This window comes from Ylistrum balloti, unplaced genomic scaffold (assembly GCF_031769215.1).
Source record: "Ylistrum balloti isolate Yb309-2 unplaced genomic scaffold, AGI_CSIRO_Ybal_v1 Utg370558, whole genome shotgun sequence".
Taxonomy (NCBI): Eukaryota; Metazoa; Mollusca; class Bivalvia; order Pectinida; family Pectinidae; genus Ylistrum; species Ylistrum balloti.
The window spans coordinates 908312-930462 of NW_026782351.1; the positions used below are offsets into that span (position 1 = coordinate 908312).

The 22151-nt window shown below is 35.9% G+C and overlaps 1 protein-coding gene across 1 annotated transcript in view; it reads right to left on the reverse strand.

Moving 5' to 3' along the window:
• Window positions 1-4238: 4238 nt before the first annotated feature.
• Window positions 4239-22151, reverse strand: part of LOC132556316 (protein ecdysoneless homolog) — a 33688-nt gene continuing 15775 nt past the window's right edge. The window contains exons 4-14 of the mRNA XM_060220700.1: window positions 21468-21646; window positions 20729-20870; window positions 20280-20330; window positions 19419-19547; window positions 19137-19274; window positions 12030-12115; window positions 9082-9191; window positions 8307-8487; window positions 8111-8187; window positions 4772-5007; window positions 4239-4592 (exon numbers count right to left, since the gene is read on the reverse strand). Of these exons, the coding sequence (XP_060076683.1) occupies window positions 4239-4592; window positions 4772-5007; window positions 8111-8187; window positions 8307-8487; window positions 9082-9191; window positions 12030-12115; window positions 19137-19274; window positions 19419-19547; window positions 20280-20330; window positions 20729-20870; window positions 21468-21646 (1683 nt within the window). The remainder of the gene's footprint in view (window positions 4593-4771; window positions 5008-8110; window positions 8188-8306; window positions 8488-9081; window positions 9192-12029; window positions 12116-19136; window positions 19275-19418; window positions 19548-20279; window positions 20331-20728; window positions 20871-21467; window positions 21647-22151) is intronic.

Consider the following 22151-nt stretch of genomic DNA (forward strand, 5'->3'; position numbering starts at 1 on the left):
CATTGTCCTTAAATCATATTTTAACTCCATCTTGTCATTAAATCATACTTTAACTTCATATTGACCTTGAATCATATTATAACTTCACATTGTCATTGAAAAAATGTGAACAAAATTAACCTTAATGTGAATATCACATACAGTAAAGAGGTTTTCTATTGTTAACTACAGTCCATGTACTAACATTGAAATATTTTGAAATAAACAACAACTTGTGTATTAAACAGTTAATAAAATGCTGGTTTACTTTGGCCCTCATTGAAATGTTATAGACATTATTGTGTATTTTTACAGAATACATAGTATATCAATAGCAAAGAGTTTTAGACATATAGTAATACCATGTTAAATAAAAATGTCCATACTCATCAAATTATCATCAACTTTTCTCCACACGATGGTACATACTGGTAAGTTATGGAATGAGGGGAATGTTTTGAAAGTAAAAAACTATTAAATTCACCAATACGGTAGATGACCCAGGATTTTTTTTCCTTTCTTTTTTATAAAAACACTTCTTCTGTACCTATTAACAAGGATACTGATTTTTCACTTAAACAGTTTATCTATTTGTAAAATCAGTTCCTACCAGTAGATACTGTCTAAGCTGGACATCCCTGGGTTTATGTAAATTGGTCAGCTGCAGAGAGAGATTTGTAATAAACAGATTATCCAAACTGTCATAAAAATTCTGAGGTCACATTTTAGATTTAAGTAAAAATTGTTGAAAAAAAATCCTTATTTTTAAAATATAGAATATAGATAACTTACATATCTGAAGTCAAACTGAACGATAAACATCACAATCTCCCAGGGGAAGAGAATATGACATGTATGACATATGTATGACATACCTGATCACAAAGTACAGGTATTGTGGTCTTTTCTTGGTCTTTTCTGGTAAAGGTTATCAGGTCATGATTCTTCTAACTTGGTCAGTGGTCATCAGAAAGTAACGATAACCTAACATATTTTAACTTTGATAAACTGGGGTATCAGACAAAACAAACAGCTTGCATTATATAAGGTTCAATGCACACACAAAGAAACCCTGTATGACAACTCATGACAATAGTTCATCCTTCACTGTATGTTGGGTACACTGCAGACACACAAAGAAACCCTGTATGACAACTCATGACAATAGTTCCTCCTTCACTGTATGTTGGGTACACTGCAGACACACAAAGAAACCCTGTATGACAACTCATGACAATAGTTCCTCCTTCACTGTATGTTGGGTACACTGCAGACACACAAAGAAATCCTGTATGACAACTCATGACAATAGTTCCTCCTTCACTGTATGTTGGGTACACTGCAGACACACAACGAAACCCTGTATGACAACTCATGACAATAGTTCCTCCTTCACTGTATGTTGGGTACACTGCAGACACACAAAGAAACCTTGTATGACAATTCATGACAATAGTTCCTCCTTCACTGTATGTTGGGTACACTGCAGACACACAAAGAAACCTTGTATGACAATTCATGACAATAGTTCCTCCTTCACTGTATGTTGGGTACACTGCAGACACACAAAGAAACCCTGTATGACAACTCATGACAATAGTTCCTCCTTCACTGTATGTTGGGTACACTGCAGACACACAAAGAAACCTTGTATGACAATTCATGACAATAGTTCCTCCTTCACTGTATGTTGGGTACACTGCAGACACACAAAGAAACCCTGTATGACAACTCATGACAATAGTTCCTCCTTCACTGTATGTTGGGTACACTGCAGACACACAAAGAAACCTTGTATGACAATTCATGACAATAGTTCCTCCTTCACTGTATGTTGGGTACACTGCAGACACACAAAGAAACCCTGTATGACAACTCATGACAATAGTTTCTTCACTGTAGGAGAAATTGGATTGACTCACTGGTATTTGTGATATAAATAAATTGTAATTTCCCTATGAATATAATCAAAGTGACTATGTATCAACATTTCAAATTTTAAAAATGTACAAACATGGTAACAATAAAAATTTAACTTTTTTAACAATAAAAGTTTACAAGATATATGATATATATTATGCAAATTAGTAAGAAAAATTTGTCAGTTGAGTAGATTCTATAAAATTTGCTGCTTTTGGCGACATTTGACAAAATAATTCAATCATGTTCAATCATGAAGTTCCACACAATTTTGAGACATGAAAAGATGAATTTAGAGCTGAACACAATTTGTCAACAGAATTAACTAAACACAATGTTAACATCAGTATAACATGTTAGTAAAGTTTACATCAATAACTTGTCAATCATTCCTACATTGCAAACAGAAGACGGTAAGTCATTATGCGTAAACAAAAGGGGAATATTAAAAATATATAAAAGAATGTATTGCAGTACTCAACATTTTAGAATGACACAAAACATAATCTGATCACAATTTAACGGGAAAAAAACAAGCTACTGTGAAAAAGAACATTTCATGAAAATGGATTTTTTTCATCATTTGGAAGTAGTTTTACTAATAAAATACATAAGAAATACATCTACATGTATGTATATAAACACAACACAATGACGTCATATATATCATATGGGCTTCCCATCATACATGTACAATGACAATTGTATGTAATAAGGCTATAAAACCAGGAACTGGTAAGGACTCCTAATTTTATTTCATTATACAATGTAGCCACACATACTAGATAGATTTTTAATGTAGGACATAAATAGATGAATTCCAGCAGCATTGCTCACATATCCTGATGCACATCTTCCTGTCATGACTAGTTTTCAGACATAAAACACAAATTAAAATATCCACACACAAAAACGTGCTTTTTCACAGTAGCTCCATCACCAACAAAATATAAAAAAAAACTTTAAGAGTCTCACAACACATTTCAGGGTATAAAGTAGTACAGTACCTCCTAACTGATAAAAGTTATGGATTTCAACACTTATGATTTCCAACAGTGAGCAAAAAAACATTCAATAAAATCGCTATTCACAAAAATGTCAGAAAAATCCTATGTTCGAAAAGTTACATATACCATACTCTAAACATTAATTATCTGTCGAGAGATATTTTGGCATTTTTAAGGAAATTGACAATAATTGAATGTGACAGATCAAACAATTACTTTAAAAAAGGGCAAAGATATGTTGGTACAGGTATTATTAGGGAATGAGAGGTAAGACTTAACAGGAAGGTCGTACGATTATAAGATAATGCTTTCATACATATGTTTGAGCACTGTAAATTGTGTCACTTATCTACTGTCATTATTGATGTGACAAAACAAAATTGGTTAACTATTTAATGTAATGTATTTTACTCATGAATTTATTGGTCTAAATAATTAAATTGATAAAGGCTCACCTGACCTTGACTACAGGTCAAATCACATTTCCCTTGAAACTCAGTCGGAATTTTATATCAGAATTTTTGTTCTCTTGTGTGAAAGAGAGGTAAAAGATAACTTATGATGTTTATCCTTAGCACAAACAGCAATTGGAAAGTGTATTTTGAGAGCTTTCACAAACATCCTTCAAAACAGACTTTTTTAAAGCTCCCAAAAATATTGTTTACAATTTCTGTTTGTGTGAATGACAAACATTTTAAATATACCTATACCAAATTGATTAATCTCATTCCAGGTAATAGATAGTAAATTTTTGTTTGCTTTTTTGTTTTTAATGTTTTTATAAGATATTACGAAAGTTAAAAATGTTCTTGCCAATATCGCATCTAATACCTGAAATACTGACGTTTGAAATTTTCCATAAAAAAATAAGTTTTGAAAGAGGAAAAATATGTCTGGTTATGTTCAATATTGTGAATCAAACACAATAAAAATCAAAGTTAAAGAACAAAATATTTATAATCAAAATACTTTTTGTTAACCTGAACATGAAAACTACACCAGTGTGTTACATTTGTCAGCAATGTTGATAGGTACAATCATTGTCTCTTATTGGTATGGATGACCCACCATCTGCTTAAGGTATGTGGGATTATTTGACAGACTCAAGGTCAAATAGACCTCTTACAACCAGGAGACTGGAAAAATCATTCTTTTCTTCAAGTATTCTCCTTCAACTGTTTTACAAGATGTCTGATCAATTAAATTCTGTACAAAAATTGAGTTATCTTTCTTCACATGGAAGAAAAGTTCCCAATCATGAAGATTTACAATGTTCGAACTGATCCAACCTGTGCGTGGATGATGAAATATGTTCACACTCTGTCAGGTGAGTCAGACATTTGTCTCCTTTTTAACAGGGGTAGTGTTATTGCTGCTGGAAAGTGATATGGAGGAAGGTATTGTCCTTGAACTTGGCCTTTTGGTCGGGGTAGACTTGGGAGTCCTCTTTCTGGGAGGTGGAACAGGGACTTCAATTTGCTCTTGATCCTCGGGGTCAGGTGGAGGAACATTGACTCCCATGGAGTTTAGTATGTTGGAAGCAGGACCAGCCAGACCTTGCTGTGCTCCAATTGATTCAAGCATGTTTTTCACTGTATTTACATCAATGTTTACTGGCTGAAAGTCATCATCCTCATCATCAATGTCTCTGTTAACATTCTGTTTCTTGTTTGAAGGTTTGTTTGGCTGTAAAATAAACATATAAGTCCTATAGCACATGTAAGAATATCAGTTTGGCATGAATTTTTATTGCGATTTTTTGTAAGGAAGTTCATTCTTTTGTGAATTAAATCTATGTAAATGCAGAAGACATATATATGGTACCTTAATATGCATTGACTTGATCCATTACCTACAGTGCTTACCTGTGTGTGTGTGCCATTTCCTACTTGTGGTTCCCTCTCAAAACTCTTGCCCACATTGGAAGGAGCCAGTTCACGGTCCATCATGTCCATGTAGTCTTTCACTGTTGGCACAGAAGTCTTTTGTTTACGCTTGGATGGCTTCCCACTTGGAGGTTGGTCATCAAAGTCCTGGTCTGAGTCATCCCATCCGTACTCACTCATGTCTGAGCTAGACGCGCTATCATTGTCATCAAATTCTGTAATATAATATCATATATATCAATGTCAGGACCATGTGTTACCAAACTCTAAAATATACTACCAGGTCTAACTCTCAGAACCATGTGTTACCAAACTCTGAAATACGATACCAGGTCTAACTCTCAGGATCATGTGTTACCAACTCTGAAATATAATACCTGGTCTAACTCTCAGGACCATGTGTTACCAACTCTGAAATATAATACCTGGTCTAACTATCAGGACCATGTGTTACCAAACTCTGAAATATAATACCAAGTCTAACTCTCAGGACCATGTGTTACCAAACTCTGAAATACGATACCAGGTCTAACTCTCAGGACCATGTGTTACCAAACTCTGAAATATAATACCAGGTCTAACTCTCAGGACCATGTGTTACCAAACTCTGAAATATTATACCAGGTCTAACTCTCAGGACCATGTGTTACCAAACTCTGAAATATTATACCAGGTCTAACTCTCAGGACCATGTGTTACCAAACTCTGAAATATAATACCAAGTCTAACTCTCAGGACCATGTGTTACCAAACTCTGAAATACGATACCAGGTCTAACTCTCAGGACCATGTGTTACCAACTCTGAAATATAATACCAGGTCTAACTCTCAGGACCATGTGTTACCAACTCTGAAATATAATACCAGGTCTAACTCTCAGGACCATGTGTTACCAACTCTGAAATATAATACCAGGTCTAACTCTCAGGACCATGTGTTACAAAACTCTGAAATATAATACCTGGTCTAACTCTCAGGACCATGTGTTACCAACTCTGAAATATAATACCTGGTCTAACTCTCAGGACCATGTGTTACCAACTCTGAAATATAATACCAGGTCTAACTCTCAGGACCATGTGTTACCAAACTCTGAAATATAATACCTGGTCTAACTCTCAGGACCATGTGTTACCAAACTCTGAAATATAATACCAGGTCTAACTCTCAGGACCATGTGTTACCAAACTCTGAAATATAATACCTGGTCTAACTCTCAGGACCATGTGTTACCAACTCTGAAATATTATACCAAGTCTAACTATCAGGACCATGTGTTACCAACTCTGAAATATAATACCAGGTCTAACTCTCAGGACCATGTGTTACCAACTCTGAAATATAATACCTGGTCTAACTCTCAGGACCATGTGTTACCAACTCTGAAATATAATACCAGGTCTAACTCTCAGGACCATGTGTTACCAAACTCTGAAATACGATACCAGGTCTAACTCTCAGGACCATGTGTTACCAACTCTGAAATAGAATACCAGGTCTAACTCTCAGGACCATGTGTTACCAACTCTGAAATATAATACCAGGTCTAACTCTCAGGACCATGTGTTACCAACTCTGAAATATAATACCAGGTCTAACTCTCAGGACCATGTGTTACCAACTCTGAAATATAATACCAGGTCTAACTCTCAGGACCATGTGTTACCAAACTCTGAAATACGATACCAGGTCTAACTCTCAGGACCATGTGTTACCAACTCTGAAATATACTACCAGGTCTAACTCTCAGGACCATGTGTTACCAACTCTGAAATATAATACCAGGTCTAACTCTCAGGACCATGTGTTACCAAACTCTGAAATACGATACCAGGTCTAACTCTCAGGACCATGTGTTACCAACTCTGTATACCTGGTCTAACTCTCAGGACCATGTGTTACCAAACTCTGAAATATAATACCTGGTCTAACTCTCAGGACCATGTGTTACCAACTCTGAAATATAATACCAGGTCTAACTCTCAGGACCATGTGTTACCAACTCTGAAATATAATACCAGGTCTAACTCTCAGGACCATGTGTTACCAACTCTGAAATATAATACCAGGTCTAACTCTCAGGACCATGTGTTACCAATCTCTGAAATATAATACCTGGTCTAACTCTCAGGACCATGTGTTACCAACTCTGAAATATAATACCAGGTCTAACTCTCAGGACCATGTGTTACCAACTCTGAAATATAATACCAGGTCTAACTCTCAGGACCATGTGTTACCAACTCTGAAATATTATACCAGGTCTAACTATCAGGACCATGTGTTACCAAACTCTGAAATATTATACCTGGTCTAACTCTCAGGACCACGTGCATAAAAATTGGTAAAAGAATTTGTCAGCACCCTTCCCATCAAAGGTGGAAATACATAAACATTGACTATAGTATTAACACTCAATGTCATCAAAGTGCTAACTTATAAATCCAGTACTATCAGTACTACTGATATAACCCCCAGTACTATCAAACTTATCAAACATTTTCTGTATGGCTGATATAACCCCCAGTACTATCAAACTTATCAAACATTTTCTGTATGACTGATATAACCCCAGTACTATCAAACTTACCAAACATTTTCTGCATGGCTGATATAACCCTGGTACTATCAAACTTACCAAACATTTTCTGCATGGCTGATATAACCCCCAGTACTATCAAACTTACCAAACATTTTCTGTATGGCTGATATAACCCCCAGTACTATCAAACTTATCAAACATTTTCTGTATGGCTGATATAACCCCCAGTACTATCAAACTTACCAAACATTTTCTGTATGGCTGATATAACCCCAGTACTATCAAACTTATCAAACATTTTCTGCATGGCTGATATAACCCCCAGTACTATCAAACTTACCAAACATTTTCTGATATGTACTATCAAACTTATGTCTGATATAACCCCAGTACTATCAAACTTACCAAACATTTTCTGTATGTCTGATATAACCCCAGTACTATCAAACTTATCAGACATTTTCTGTATGGCTGATATAACCCCCAGTACTATCAAACTTACCAAACATTTTCTGTATGGCTGATATAACCCCCAGTACTATCAAACTTACCAAACATTTTCTGTATGGCTGATATAACCCCCAGTACTATCAAACTTATCAAACATTTTCTGTATGGCTGATATAACCCCAGTATTATCAAACTTACCAAACATTTTCTATCAAACTATCAAACTTACCAAACATTTTCTGTATGGCTGATATAACCCCAGTACTATCAAACTTATCAAACATTTTCTGCATGGCTGATATAACCCCCAGTACTATCAAACTTACCAAACATTTTTTGCATGGCTGAAATAAACCCGGTACTATCAAACTGGATATCATCCTCATCATCATCTTCACCATCACTGGAAACAAAATAAAAAAGTAAACATTTCTGTAGAAAAATAAAGTAAAAAACTAGTGTTAATGCAAAACTTAAGAGAATAAAGATGTATAAGGATCAACATTTTGATAAAATACCCACACAGGAATTTCTACTCCATCCACCCCTGATATCTTCTCTACAAAGGCTTTCATGCTGTCAGCCACCTTGGACAAGTCAATGGGGTCTTTGGCATTAGAGGTCTTCTCAGTACCATTAGGACCAGCCTTTTTCCTTAATATCTCATCCAGGGTCTCTGGTGTCAAATTTAGCCATCCATCATCTGTAACCATACCAACACACTGTTACAATGCTGACAATGTGATAGCAATGACAACCAAATAAAAACAGTAATTGTGTGGGCTTTTATTTAGCCATAAAGAGCCTTAAAAATCAAACCATACATTATGGTTCCTGACTAATCAAAGATATCATTGTCCATCTATCCATCTATCAGAATATTGTAAACTTCATTTTGTAATCTCCCTTTTGGCTTTAAACCTGTCTTTTTGAAACTTTGTAAGCTTTACAACAATTACAGAAAGTGCTTTTCAAGAAGGAATTTTATTTGACAAAAGAGTTATTTCCCCTTCTCATGCAAATAAAACTTTTCTCGAGAAATCTTTTTCAGTTTTTGACTTCTATCTTTGAGACCACGTAGGTTTTATCTCCATGCTTCATTGTTTTCTTGAGTATATTTTGATATAAAAATATTAACAGGAGTTACTGCCCTTTGTTTTTAATAACATCTTGTTAGCGATTGATCTCTTTGAGACTTGTTAAATTTTTACTATGACAATACATTTGTATTTAAATATGCTTTTCTAAGTGGAATTAGTGTATATGTATATAAGATACAGTTTAAGTTAATACCTACCATCAGGGGGAGGTAAGTCTGTTTCTGCTTTCCTCATGGCTTCAATGTCAAATTCAACAGAGTCCAACAGTTTGAGTACTTCACTTCCTGTATTCCTACTGCTTCCCTCTCTACAATAAACAGCATTGTTACATCATTCATAGCTACTAGCATAAAGACTCTCATTACAACAGTAGATTCAAAGAGATCTTGGTGCCTAACATTGTTTGATCTTCATTTGTTCTTTAAACTTTGGATATTTTCCTTTCTTTTGTTTTGTCTTTCTGTTTTGTTCTTAAATATGTGAAATCTGAACATTCCTTTGCAGAATAGCAATGATAATCTTTAACTGTCAAATCCAAGATGGCCTCCTGTTGGCAATTTTGTTTTTCTGATTTTCAATTCTTGTATTTCAATCTAAAACATGAATAAGTACAACTAGGGACCAAGGGGAACCTACATATGAAATTGGAGAAAGATCCATCAAATACTTCTCATAATATAGAGATAACAAACTTTCTTTGTCAAAATCCAAGATGGCCTCCTGTTGGGCATAACTACGGACCAAGAGAAACCTACTGAACATATATGAAATTTGAGAAACATCCATCCTGGACTTCTTCAGAAATAGCGATAACAAAAATTATTTATGGATGCACAAAACATAGATGAAGGCTGCTCTGAATAGCCCATTATCTAAAAATTTAAAAAGAAGTGCCTCTTTTTGAATGAACTGTTACCGTCTGAAACTTACTTCAGGTCTGTCTCTAAGTTACATGTTCATGACCATTTACAACTTTTCTCTAAGTTACATGTATCATGGCTGCCTGTAACTTACCTCAGGTTTGTCTCTAAGTCACATGTATCATGGCTGCCTGTAACTTACCTCAGGTTTGTCTCTAAGTCACATGTATCATGGCTGCCTGTAACTTACCTCAGGTTTGTCTCTAAGTCACATGTATCATGGCTGCCTGTAACTTACCTCAAGTTTGTCTCTAAGTCACATGTATCATGGCTGTATGTACGTTACCTCAGGTTTGTCTCTAAGTCACATGTATCATGGCTGTATGTACGTTACCTCAGGTTTGTCTCTAAGTCACATGTATCATGGCTGTATGTACCTTACTTCAGGTTTGTCTCTAAGTCACATGTATCATGGCTGCCTGTAACTTACCTCAGGTTTGTCTCTAAGTCACATGTATCATGGTTGTATGTTACATCTATCATGGCTGTCTGTAACTTACCTCAGGGCAGTTTCTTAAGTCACATCTATTATGGCTGTCTGTAACTTACCTCAGGCTAGTCTATAATGGGTCTGTGTCTATCTGTAACTTACCTCAAGTCTGTCTGTAAATGGTCGGTGTAGAACTGCCTAGCATCACTCAATAGTGTCTACCTGTAACTTACCTCAAGTCTGTCTGTAAATGGTTGGTGTAGAACTGCCTAGCATCACTCAATAGTGTCTACCTGTAACTTACCTCAAGTCTGTCAGTAAATGGTCGGTGTAGAACTGCCTAGCATCACTCAATAGTGTCTACCTGTAACTTACCTCAAGTCTGTCTGTAATTGGTCGGTGTAGAACTGACTAGCATCACTCAATAGTGTCTACCTGTAACTTACCTCAAGTCTGTCTGTAATTGGTCGGTGTAGAACTGCCTAGCATCACTCAATAGTGTCTACCTGTAACTTACCTCAAGTCTGTCTGTAACTGGTCGGTGTAGAACTGCCTAGCATCACTCAATAGTGTCTACCTGTAACTTACCTCAAGTCTGTCTGTAATTGGTCGGTGTAGAACTGCCTAGCATCACTCAATAGTGTCCACCTGTAACTTACCTCAAGTCTGTCTGTAATTGGTCGGTGTAGAACTGCCTAGCATCACTCAATAGTGTCTACCTGTAGCTTACCTCAAGTCTGTCTGTAATTGGTCGGTGTAGAACTGCCTAGCATCACTCAATAGTGTCTACCTGTAACTTACCTCAAGTCTGTCTGTAACTGGTCGGTGTAGAACTGACTAGCATCACTCAATAGTGTCTACCTGTAACTTACCTCAAGTCTGTCTGTAACTGGTCGGTGTAGAACTGCCTAGCATCACTCAATAGTGTCTACCTGTAACTTACCTCAAGTCTGTCTGTAATTGGTCGGTGTAGAACTGACTAGCATCACTCAATAGTGTCTATCTGTAACTTACCTCAAGTCTGTCTGTAATTGGTCGGTGTAGAACTGCCTAGCATCACTCAATAGTGTCTACCTGTAACTTACCTCAAGTCTGTCTGTAATTGGTCGGTGTAGAACTGCCTAGCATCACTCAATAGTGTCTACCTGTAACTTACCTCAAGTCTGTCTGTAATTGGTCGGTGTAGAACTGCCTAGCATCACTCAATAGTGTCTACCTGTAACTTACCTCAAGTCTGTCTGTAATTGGTCGGTGTAGAACTGACTAGCATCACTCAATAGTGTCTACCTGTAACTTACCTCAAGTCTGTCTGTAATTGGTCGGTGTAGAACTGACTAGCATCACTCAATACTGTCTACCTGTAACTTACCTCAAGTCTGTCTGTAATTGGTCGGTGTAGAACTGCCTAGCATCACTCAATAGTGTCTACCTGTAACTTACCTCAAGTCTGTCTGTAATCGGTCGGTGTAGAACTGACTAGCATCACTCAATAGTGTCTACCTGTAACTTACCTCAAGTCTGTCTGTAATCGGTCGGTGTAGAACTGACTAGCATCACTCAATAGTGTCTACCTGTAACTTACCTCAAGTCTGTCTGTAATTGGTCGGTGTAGAACTGCCTAGCATCACTCAATAGTGTCTACCTGTAACTTACCTCAAGTCTGTCTGTAATTGGTCGGTGTAGAACTGACTAGCATCACTCAATAGTGTCTACCTGTAACTTACCTCAAGTCTGTCTGTAATTGGTCGGTGTAGAACTGACTAGCATCACTCAATAGTGTCTACCTGTAACTTACCTCAAGTCTGTCTGTAACTGGTCGGTGTAGAACTGCCTAGCATCACTCAATAGTTGTTTGTAGACCTTTGATCCCTCTATCTCCCCCTATAACACATAGAATCAAACTTGTACCTAGATGTGATCTATAGGATCGCAATGCAATGACACATTACTATAAAACACAGACATCTCAAAAAATCTAAAAGATGCAAAAAACGTGGACTGTTGCATGTTACAGAGATAAATACTTAAAAAAATTAAGACACAAACACCTGAAAGAGATTAACATTCAAGACTGAAAAAATACTACAAATTGCTACAAGCAGTTACATATTATCAGAGTATATTTGGAGTGGAGGTTTGAATGTAAATGAAAGCATTATTTACTCACTTAAGACATCCAGTACATTAACAACATATGTGTATGTACCTATTATTTCGACCCAGACATATGATAACTGATGGTAAAATGCTATCTTACATAATGTAGTCTTAATAAAGAATTTTAATTTTCTGAAATATTATGAAATAATGAAATTGACATCGTCATTATTCATCAAACTTCAAAATATTGCTAAAATGTGAAATACAGTATTTTTCAGGAATTAGAAGAATGTGCTGTTTTCGGCTCGGAGAATAATTTGTACAGCCTGGGTTGTCAGTAGACAGATATCTGGTATCAGAGAATCCATCATACTGTGTCAGATTCCATTTATTGTACTGGTCAAAGACTGGTCAGTGGTGAACAAACAACATGAGGACCTCCTCAGCTCTTGGCAAAACAAGCTAGTATTACCTACACACCTCAACATTGATTTACATATATCTTTAACAGGCAGCAAGACAACACCCAACAATATCATCACCACTGCAGTCTGCAAAGATCTGTAACTGTCATATTGAATCATGTAGAGTGTTTTTGTTCAGATGCAAAGGAAATGATGGTATAATGATAAATTAGTAAACTTACATGAGTTTTAATTTTATTTGTGATTGTGTGAAACAAGTTTTTGAATTTTTATTTTTATGAACTAACACTGCCATACATTATAACTAGGCTGGCATTAAGAAAACAAAACAGATTTGGTAAACCTATCACACATTTGCTTCCTGTTTAATATTCCACAGGAGATTGTTGTGTCAAATATTTGATGGTAAGTTATGGTCAAGAGGAGAAAAGGAATTATATTTTAACTCAAAGTCACGCGATGGGCTTATTACAGGACAATAAAATAGTACTGGTCAATAATTTCACAGATCAGCTATATATATACATCCTACGACCATGTTGTGGGCTTACTGCTGGATAAAAATGGCAAATATAAAAATCTGGCAATACAATTTTAGTAACACTTTTTATGTGAAAGATAAACATCAATTGCGTGAATTTCAATATGAAGCATTTGTATTGAGAAAGTCCTTAACTGGTAATCACCTACAGTCTTGAACAGCATCTCCTTCATATAATGAATTTGTATTCAAATTGTCTTATGATAATCAAATTTAAAATCACTGAACATCATCCAATACCAGTGGATGGTAGCTGACTGAACGGATATTGCTCTGCCTTTACTACACATGTAATCATATGTATGTATTGTTGTTAATATGCAGTGTAATGCCATGATATAAACATTGCAACACTGTACAAGACATTACAGGGGGATCAAGGTGTCCATCATTTTTTTATCTTCATTTGCACCTTCCCCCTTCCTCTCATTTTCATCATTTTTAGCTCTTAAGTGTGTGAAATTTCTAATTTCTTAAGAAAAAAGCCATAACAATCTAAAAAAATCTTTCAAATCCAAGATGGTGGTTGCCTGTCAGCTATTTTATTTTTCTGATCAGTTCAAAAATGTATTTCTCAAGAAAGTAATAACAAACTGAACTTGTCAAAATCCAAGATGGCTACCTGTCAGCCATTTTGTTTTTTAGAAACTTCCTACATCAATTGTTATGCACAAGACACAGGTGCTTCAATCACCTAAGGCCATAACTTTCCATTATTGTAAGTCAGGATGAAAGTGAATGAGCAGTTGCACTAAAATTTAAATGCAGAGAGATATAGAAGCTTACATGGACAGATATAAAAAGATGGACAGAATGAGAGACAGAAGGTTAGGTAGACAGGCACAGACAGAAGGTTATATGGACAGAAAAAGGTTAGATAGACAGAGAGGTTGAAGGTTAAATGAACAGAGACAGAAGGTTTGATGAACAGACAGATTGGTAAGATGAATAGACAGATAGAGGATTAGATGGGCACAAAGACAGACAGAAAGTCAGATGAATAGACAAAGACAGGAGAGATTAATAGGACAGAAAGAGGTTTAATGGACAGAGAAATAGGTTATATGGATAGAGAGAGATAGAAGGTTAGATGAACAGAGTGATAGAAGGTTAGATGGATGGACAGAGAAATAGAAGCTTAGAAGGACAGAAAGAAAAATAAGGTTTAATAGACAGAGAATAGGTTATATGGATAGAGAGAGAGAGATGGTTAGATGAACAGAATGACAGAAAGTAAGATGGACAGATAGAGAAATACAAGCTTAGATGAGATGGACAGACACATATAGAAGATTAGATGGACAGATACATATAGAAGATTAGATGGACAGATACATATAGAAGATGAGATGGACAGACACATATAGAAGATGAGATGGACAGACACATATAGAAGATGAGATGGACAGACACATATAGAAGATTAGATGGACAGATACATATAGAAGATTAGATGGACAGACACATATAGAAGATTAGATGGACAGACACATATAGAAGATTAGATGGACAGACACATATAGAAGATTAGATGGACAGACACATATAGAAGATTAGATGGACAGACACATATAGAAGATTAGATGGACAGACACATATAGAAGATTAGATGGACAGACACATATAGAAGATTAGATGGACAGACACATATAGAAGATTAGATGGACAGACACATATAGAAGATTAGATGGACAGACACATATAGAAGATTAGATGGACAGACACATATAGAAGATTAGATGGACAGACACATATAGAAGATTAGATGGACAGACACATATAGAAGATTAGATGGACAGACACATATAGAAGATTAGATGGACAGACACATATAGAAGATTAGATGGACAGACACATATAGAAGATTAGATGGACAGACACATATAGAAGATTAGATGGACAGATACATATGAGATGGACAGACACATATAGAAGATTAGATGGACAGACACATATAGAAGATTAGATGGACAGACACATATAGAAGATTAGATGGACAGACACATATAGAAGATTAGATGGACAGACACATATAGAAGATTAGATGGACAGACACATATAGAAGATTAGATGGACAGATACATATAGAAGATTAGATGGACAGACACATATAGAAGATTAGATGGACAGATACATATAGAAGATGAGATGTATGGACTGAGACAGAAGGTCAGATGGACAGACAGAGATAGAAAATTAATGTCTAGACTCAGATGGAAGGTTAGATGGACAGACAGTTAGGTTGAATGGACATAAGAGACAGAAGGTTAGATGGATCGAGAGAGAGGCAAAAAATTAGATGGACAGACAGAGACAGAAGGTTATGTGGACTTAAAGCGAAAAAAGGTTAGATGAACAAACCGATATGGGTTAGACAGACAGAAAGATAGTAAGTTTGATGGATAGGCACAGATGAAAGGTAAAGTGGACAGAGACAAATGGTTAGATGACAAACAGAAAGATAAAAGGTGAGATGAACAGAGTTCTATCAAAAGTAACTGCCATTGAAATGTCCATGGTCTTACTCAAATTAGTTTCAATATTAAAGATGAAGTTATTTGATCTAAAACACAAAATTTTATGTTGAATCTGACTTTATATCATTAGATATCAAACAATAAAAGGATCGTCAAATAAAAAAAAATCATGTCATTAATAATTCCAAGCCTATACTTCCCTATTTCATCAGAAAAATATCACAAAAATCAATTAGGAGTGAAGTGATCATTGCATGAAATGGGATCTGGCATAGCTTAGGTAACCACAAGGGACTGTTAATAACGGACTGACTGAATGTCTTATGGCCGTACACGTAATTACATCTCACAACACGCAAGTCAATAAATCACATCGGGAAACTTAACAGGAATCAATATTCAGTTGTGAAACTTATAATACGTCAAAACAAATCAAGTTAACAGAGTGAAAGATATATTAGAGTATTGGTAACAGAAAATAAGGTCATGAATAGATTTACTATGATGTTACAACTAGGCTGTAGTCAGTGTGATGTTGTAGGATAGCACTATATGTGAGGTTACAAACAGGCTATAGTCAGTGTGATGTTGTAGGATAGCACTATATGTGAGGTTACAAACAGGCTATAGTCAGTGTGATGTTGTAGGATAGCACTACATGTGAGGTAACAACCAGGCTGTAGTCTGTGTCATGTGATAGGATATCACTAGATATGAGGACGAGGCTGTAGTCAGTGTGATATTGTAGGATAGCACTACATGTGAGGATGAGGCTGTAGTCAGTGTGATGTGGCAGAGTATCACTGCCTGTGAGATTATAACCAGGCTGTAGTCAGTGTGATGTGACCGGATATCACTGCCTGTGAGGTTATAACCAGGCTGTAGTCAGTGTGATGTGATCGGCTATCACTACCTGTGAGGTTACAACCAGGCTGTAGTCAGTGTGATGTGGTAGGATATCACTACATGTGAGGTTACAACCAGGCTGTAGTCAGTGTGATGTAGGATATCACTGCCTGTGAGGTTACAACCAGGCTGTAGTCAGTGTGATGTGGTAGGATATCACTGCCTGTGAGGTTACAACCAGGCTGTAGTCAGTGTGATGTGGTAGGATATCACTGCCTGTGAGGTTACAACCAGGCTGTAGTCAGTGTGATGTGGTAGGATATCACTGCCTGTGAGGTTACAACCAGGCTGTAGTCAGTGTGATGTGGTAGGATATCACTACATGTGAGGTTATAACCAGGCTGTAGTCAGTGTGATGTGGTAGGATATCACTACATGTGAGGTTATAACCAGGCTGTAGTCCTAAAATGTTGTCCGTCGATTGCTTTAGAACTTTGGAGAAAGTTCAGATCTGTTTTTTTACCAATCAGTCAAAAAATAAGAAGCATCTGGGAAATAAGGAATCAATCTTTGACAAAATCCAGATGGCCAGTGTTAGCACTTATCAGTCTAAAATCTGAACAGGCACAACTAAGGACAAAGGGGAATCAGTATTTGAAATTGAAGACAAGCCTTCAATAGTTTTTTCCCATGGTACACAATGTAATTTGGATAAAGGGTGCTTTGTACAGTCCATCGGCTGATGAATATTGAACAATTTGAGACAACCTCCATAAATTTTGAATAGATGCATCAAGCACTATTTTTGTATAATATTATGAGGAATACCTGATATCACAAACTTTCCTCAAATTTTGATACACTCCATGCAGGTTTATTCAGCATGAAACATAGGTGCCTTGTAACCTCTAGCTTCCAAAAGGTGATTTACCCAACGCTGACTGTCGATTTTTCTAGCTTCCAAAAGGTGATTTACCCAACACTGACTGTCGATTTTTCAAAGTCCAGATTCTGATAACAGTAGCCTTTAAGCTAACTTAAATGTTCAGCTGGATAAAGCAGTTATTCCTTTGTAAAACTCCATGAAAAAATCAGAGATAGCTACAATTGTTTTTAGTTCTCAACAAGAAGCGAAGAAAACATCAGCATTCTCCAATAATGAGTCACAAAATGTTTTGTTATTTAAAAAAACCATACAGATATACAAAGGGTTAACAAAACAAAGTTGGTTTTTCTTGGTCAGTTTTTCGTTATTTTGTATAATACAAACATTCATATTTTTCATTGACCGAAATTGTCATGTTTGAAATCCAAGTCAACTAGGCAATGGAACTAGGCTGGAGTCTCTTCAGCAATGAGTAATTATTTATATACTGTATGATAGTGAATGCAACATTTAAATGGGATAATTAATACTAAAACTGTAAGGACACATATTTGTCATCAGGTTTTAATCATAAATAGAGAGATATCAATTAATCTTTCTGTCAGGGTGAAATCAGCATCAATGAAATAGTACATGAGAAATAAGAGGTCACACTCAGCACAATAATTTTAGATAATGAATTGGTCGACCAGCGACCTCTTTGTGTTATTGATGTAATTCTGATCATGAAACACAGCACACAACCATCCCTATTCAAATATACCTGATTACTGCATTTTCAAAAAGAAATTTAACCATGTTTTTGAATGAGTCTATGACAATGAATTTGGTTCACCTGTCATCTTTTCTTATAACTACAAACATTTCAAACTGATAGAGCTAAATGATTTACCCTAAAACTAAAACCATAAATATCTTAGCCTTAATAACTTCTTGCAACTTACATACAAGAACAAAATATTTCTAAGAAATGCCAGGTTTGATCTTTGACAGCATGACCTTAATTTTTGTTAAATTCTTGCTTGTTTACAATCAATTTCATTTCAATGAAATGTCACAAAAATATTTGCCATATATCTGTCATGAAACCTAAACTTGACATATGACAAATAATTTTGATGAGATATTGACACAAAAAGACATTGTTTTACATCTATTTATCACCATATAAAATATCAAAAATATTAGTCAGCTGGAGTTAGGGAAAATTAATGAAAATTAAAAGAGCTTACAAGTAAAGAATAAACAAATAGACATGTTGATAACAACACTGAGGGCACCTTCATCTTGGTGTCATAGTTATGAAAATACTCCATTTTTAGCCCAGTGCTTTAATAATGAAAGCAATTTCAGACAAAAGACCACAATTTTACACAGAATCCTCCATACATAGATATCTCTTCATAACACTTAATCAGGCAGATATAGAAAATAGATCCGTAGCTCTGGAATGTAATTGCTAAATTCACCTTAGAACACTATGTTCTTTTGATTAAGGACTTACAAGATGGTCCATTTACCGTTGTTGAAAGTGACCTGAAAACATTTAGTGTTGGAAATAGAAAAATTCTTTTCTTTTTTTCCAATCAGTCATGTAGTGGTGAAATAATAATAGATTGTAGCTCACTCTGAAGAAGCCTCGCTCTTTGAGAGACAGAAGGTATCTGTTCCACCGTACATCACTGTCTGGAGGTGTACATTTGCCGTTATTCTTGGTAGATCGATTAGAAGAGCACCTTGCACACAGAATTTCAAAGCCATGGGCCTAGAATTAAGCAAAATACTAGTTTATTTATGATAACTCAAACAGTATTGTTTGTTTTGAATATGTCTGAATGTTTTATAAGTTTGGTATAAATAAAAAACTGTACATGACAAATCACTTCAGATTTAATTACAAAGAACTTACCAGCTTCATGCCAAGGTCATGGGCTTTGTACTTAGGATTTAGAGAGCTAGGTAGGACCCAGCCACTACGCTTGTCAGGCTGAAACTTCTGCTGCATCAACTGGGCATACAGACATCGTGTGAACTTCACCTGAAAAAGGTAAATAAGATTTCTGTTCAAACATGGATGTACAGACAATGTGTGACCTGCACCTGCTAAAGGTCAAACATTCATCTCAAACATAGATGTACAGACAACTTTGATGTCAAAGCTTCTATATATGTTTCCTGTATTCTAAAGCAAATCAGACTGAGAGTTTTACTCGCAGGCAAAATTATAACAATAGTTATAGTGTTAACAAGTCAAAATATTGCAGTGAAGCATGACCACATTCCAAATATTATACTTTGGTGGGATTAAAATCCATCACTCTGATTTTTCAGTCTATCATACAAGATGCTCTGATTTCATACATATAGCACTGACAGTTAACATCAACATATTGCTATACTTATGATCGGTAAATCTACACCAAAGGTAGGCATCACTTTACACAGCTAGTGATAACCTAATACAGCTATTCCAAGTTGTTAACTGATCAAACTCCACAACCCACCAACAGAGTGAAGTATGACCATTGTCTCTTTAACTTTTACAATTGACCATAAAAACACTAACATCAGTTATAGAACTGTTTTGTACAACACAAACATGAATTGAATTCATTTTGTACAGAAGCTTTTACTTCAAAAGTAGCAAAATATGACTAGTGTATTTCTGATTGATGACTTTGGAAATCTATCCAAGTCCAGAACTTGTTATGTACCTGTATATTACAGACAGGTGTACTGAATCATGACACATACATGGTCTAATACTTACCCTTGAGATGACCCTTGTCCCTGGTCGGAAGTATTGCATAGTTCGACATGACTGAAACATCCAGATAAAAGTACAGTGTAAATCTACATGTACATTAGAAAAGTCAAAAGGAAAATTTTGAATAAGATGTAACACCTTTAACAAGCTACTAGGTTTAGGCAATTCAAAGAATTTGTTATCTCATAAATATCCAAACATAGAAGTTATACTTGTTTAGGAAATTAATTAGGTCCTCTACATTTTATTATAAGCAGATATATGGTTTTCAAAGAAAATTATTTTTGAAATTGTCGCTCAGAAACTATTATGTACCAAATACCTCTCATTCCGTAACTGTGCCCAGAATATCATTGGATGCTCAGAAAACATGAATTTAAAGTATTATAGTATTTACTGAGGGTAAATCATCAATATCAGTAAGGCGAGCTCCCTGACAATAAAGATCTTACCCGAAGGTCAATAGGATCTCTGTAGTAGAAAGCCAACACTCCGCTGGATACCAACTGGGGTCTTTTTTCCAAGATGGCAGCTAGGTTGGCAGGGATGTAGCAGTGTGCATAGTGAGTGTTTTCTTTGGTTTTAGCTGGAAACCTAGTGATAGAATTGATAATGGTAATGGTATTTAAGAATACAAATATTCTTACATTGTGTTAGGCATATTTACAACACATGTTGAGATTGATTTAGGATGTTTTGCAATACACCAAGCACACAGTAAAGATGATTTTAGGTAAGAGTTCTCTGAAACAATAAGCACCCAACATTCATTAGAAATGAACTTAATATGAGATTCAATGTTAAAATATGGTATTGAGGTCAGAATGCAATTTAAAGGTAAAGATTTGTTATTGACACAACTACAACAGCAGCAGCAGTTCATCTGAACCAAATAAAGCAATCTGCTTGTACACCTCCCAATTAGCTTGTCACACATTGAACTTTGACTTTTAAAGTTGTGTCTATGCTATGAGTTACTAGAGATATATGCGTATAAAAGAACATTGTCTGTGTAATCTCTGACTAACAGCTTAACATTGTAGGAAATGCTTTTTGGGCTGTTTGTTTTTTGGTTTGTAAATCCTAGGCCTCATCACAATGAAGGCCGGATACACTTTAAACTGATTGATTAGATGTTACAAGGTGATAAGCTTCTACCTAACACAGACTAAAAACCAGTGTCGGACATACTCATTGATCCGGGTCTGTATGGCCTGTTGTATACTGGCGGAGGCTACGGTGGCGTGGGAACAAGACTGAACACACTGGACAGCATCGCTGATGGACGGCGCTGCACCTGGCAGACTGGTGATCTCAGCATGTGACTGGGGTAGTGGAATAATGTGAAGTTGTCCATTGTGAATGTACACCTAGAGAAAAAGCGAGATAATGTGTAGTTGTCCATTGTTACTGTACACCTAGAGAAAAAGTGAGATAATGTGTAGTTGTCCATTGTTACTGTACACCTAGAGAAAAAGTGAGATAATGTGTAGTTGTCCATTGTTACTGTACACCTAGAGAAAAAGTGAGTTAATGTGTAGTTGTCCATTGTTACTGTACACCTAGAGAAAAAGTGAGATAATGTGTAGTTGTCCAATGTAAATGTACACCTAGAGAAAAAGTGAGATAATGTGTAGTTGTCCATTGTTACTGTACACCTAGAGAAAAAGTGAGATAATGTGTAGTTGTCCATTGTTACTGTACACCTAGAGAAAAAGTGAGATAATGTGTAGTTGTCCATTGTTACTGTACACCTAGAGAAAAAGTGAGATAATGTGTAGTTGTCCAATGTAAATGTACACCTAGAGAAAAAGTGAGATAATGTGTAGCTGTCCATTGTTACTGTACACCTAGAGAAAAAGTGAGATAATGTGT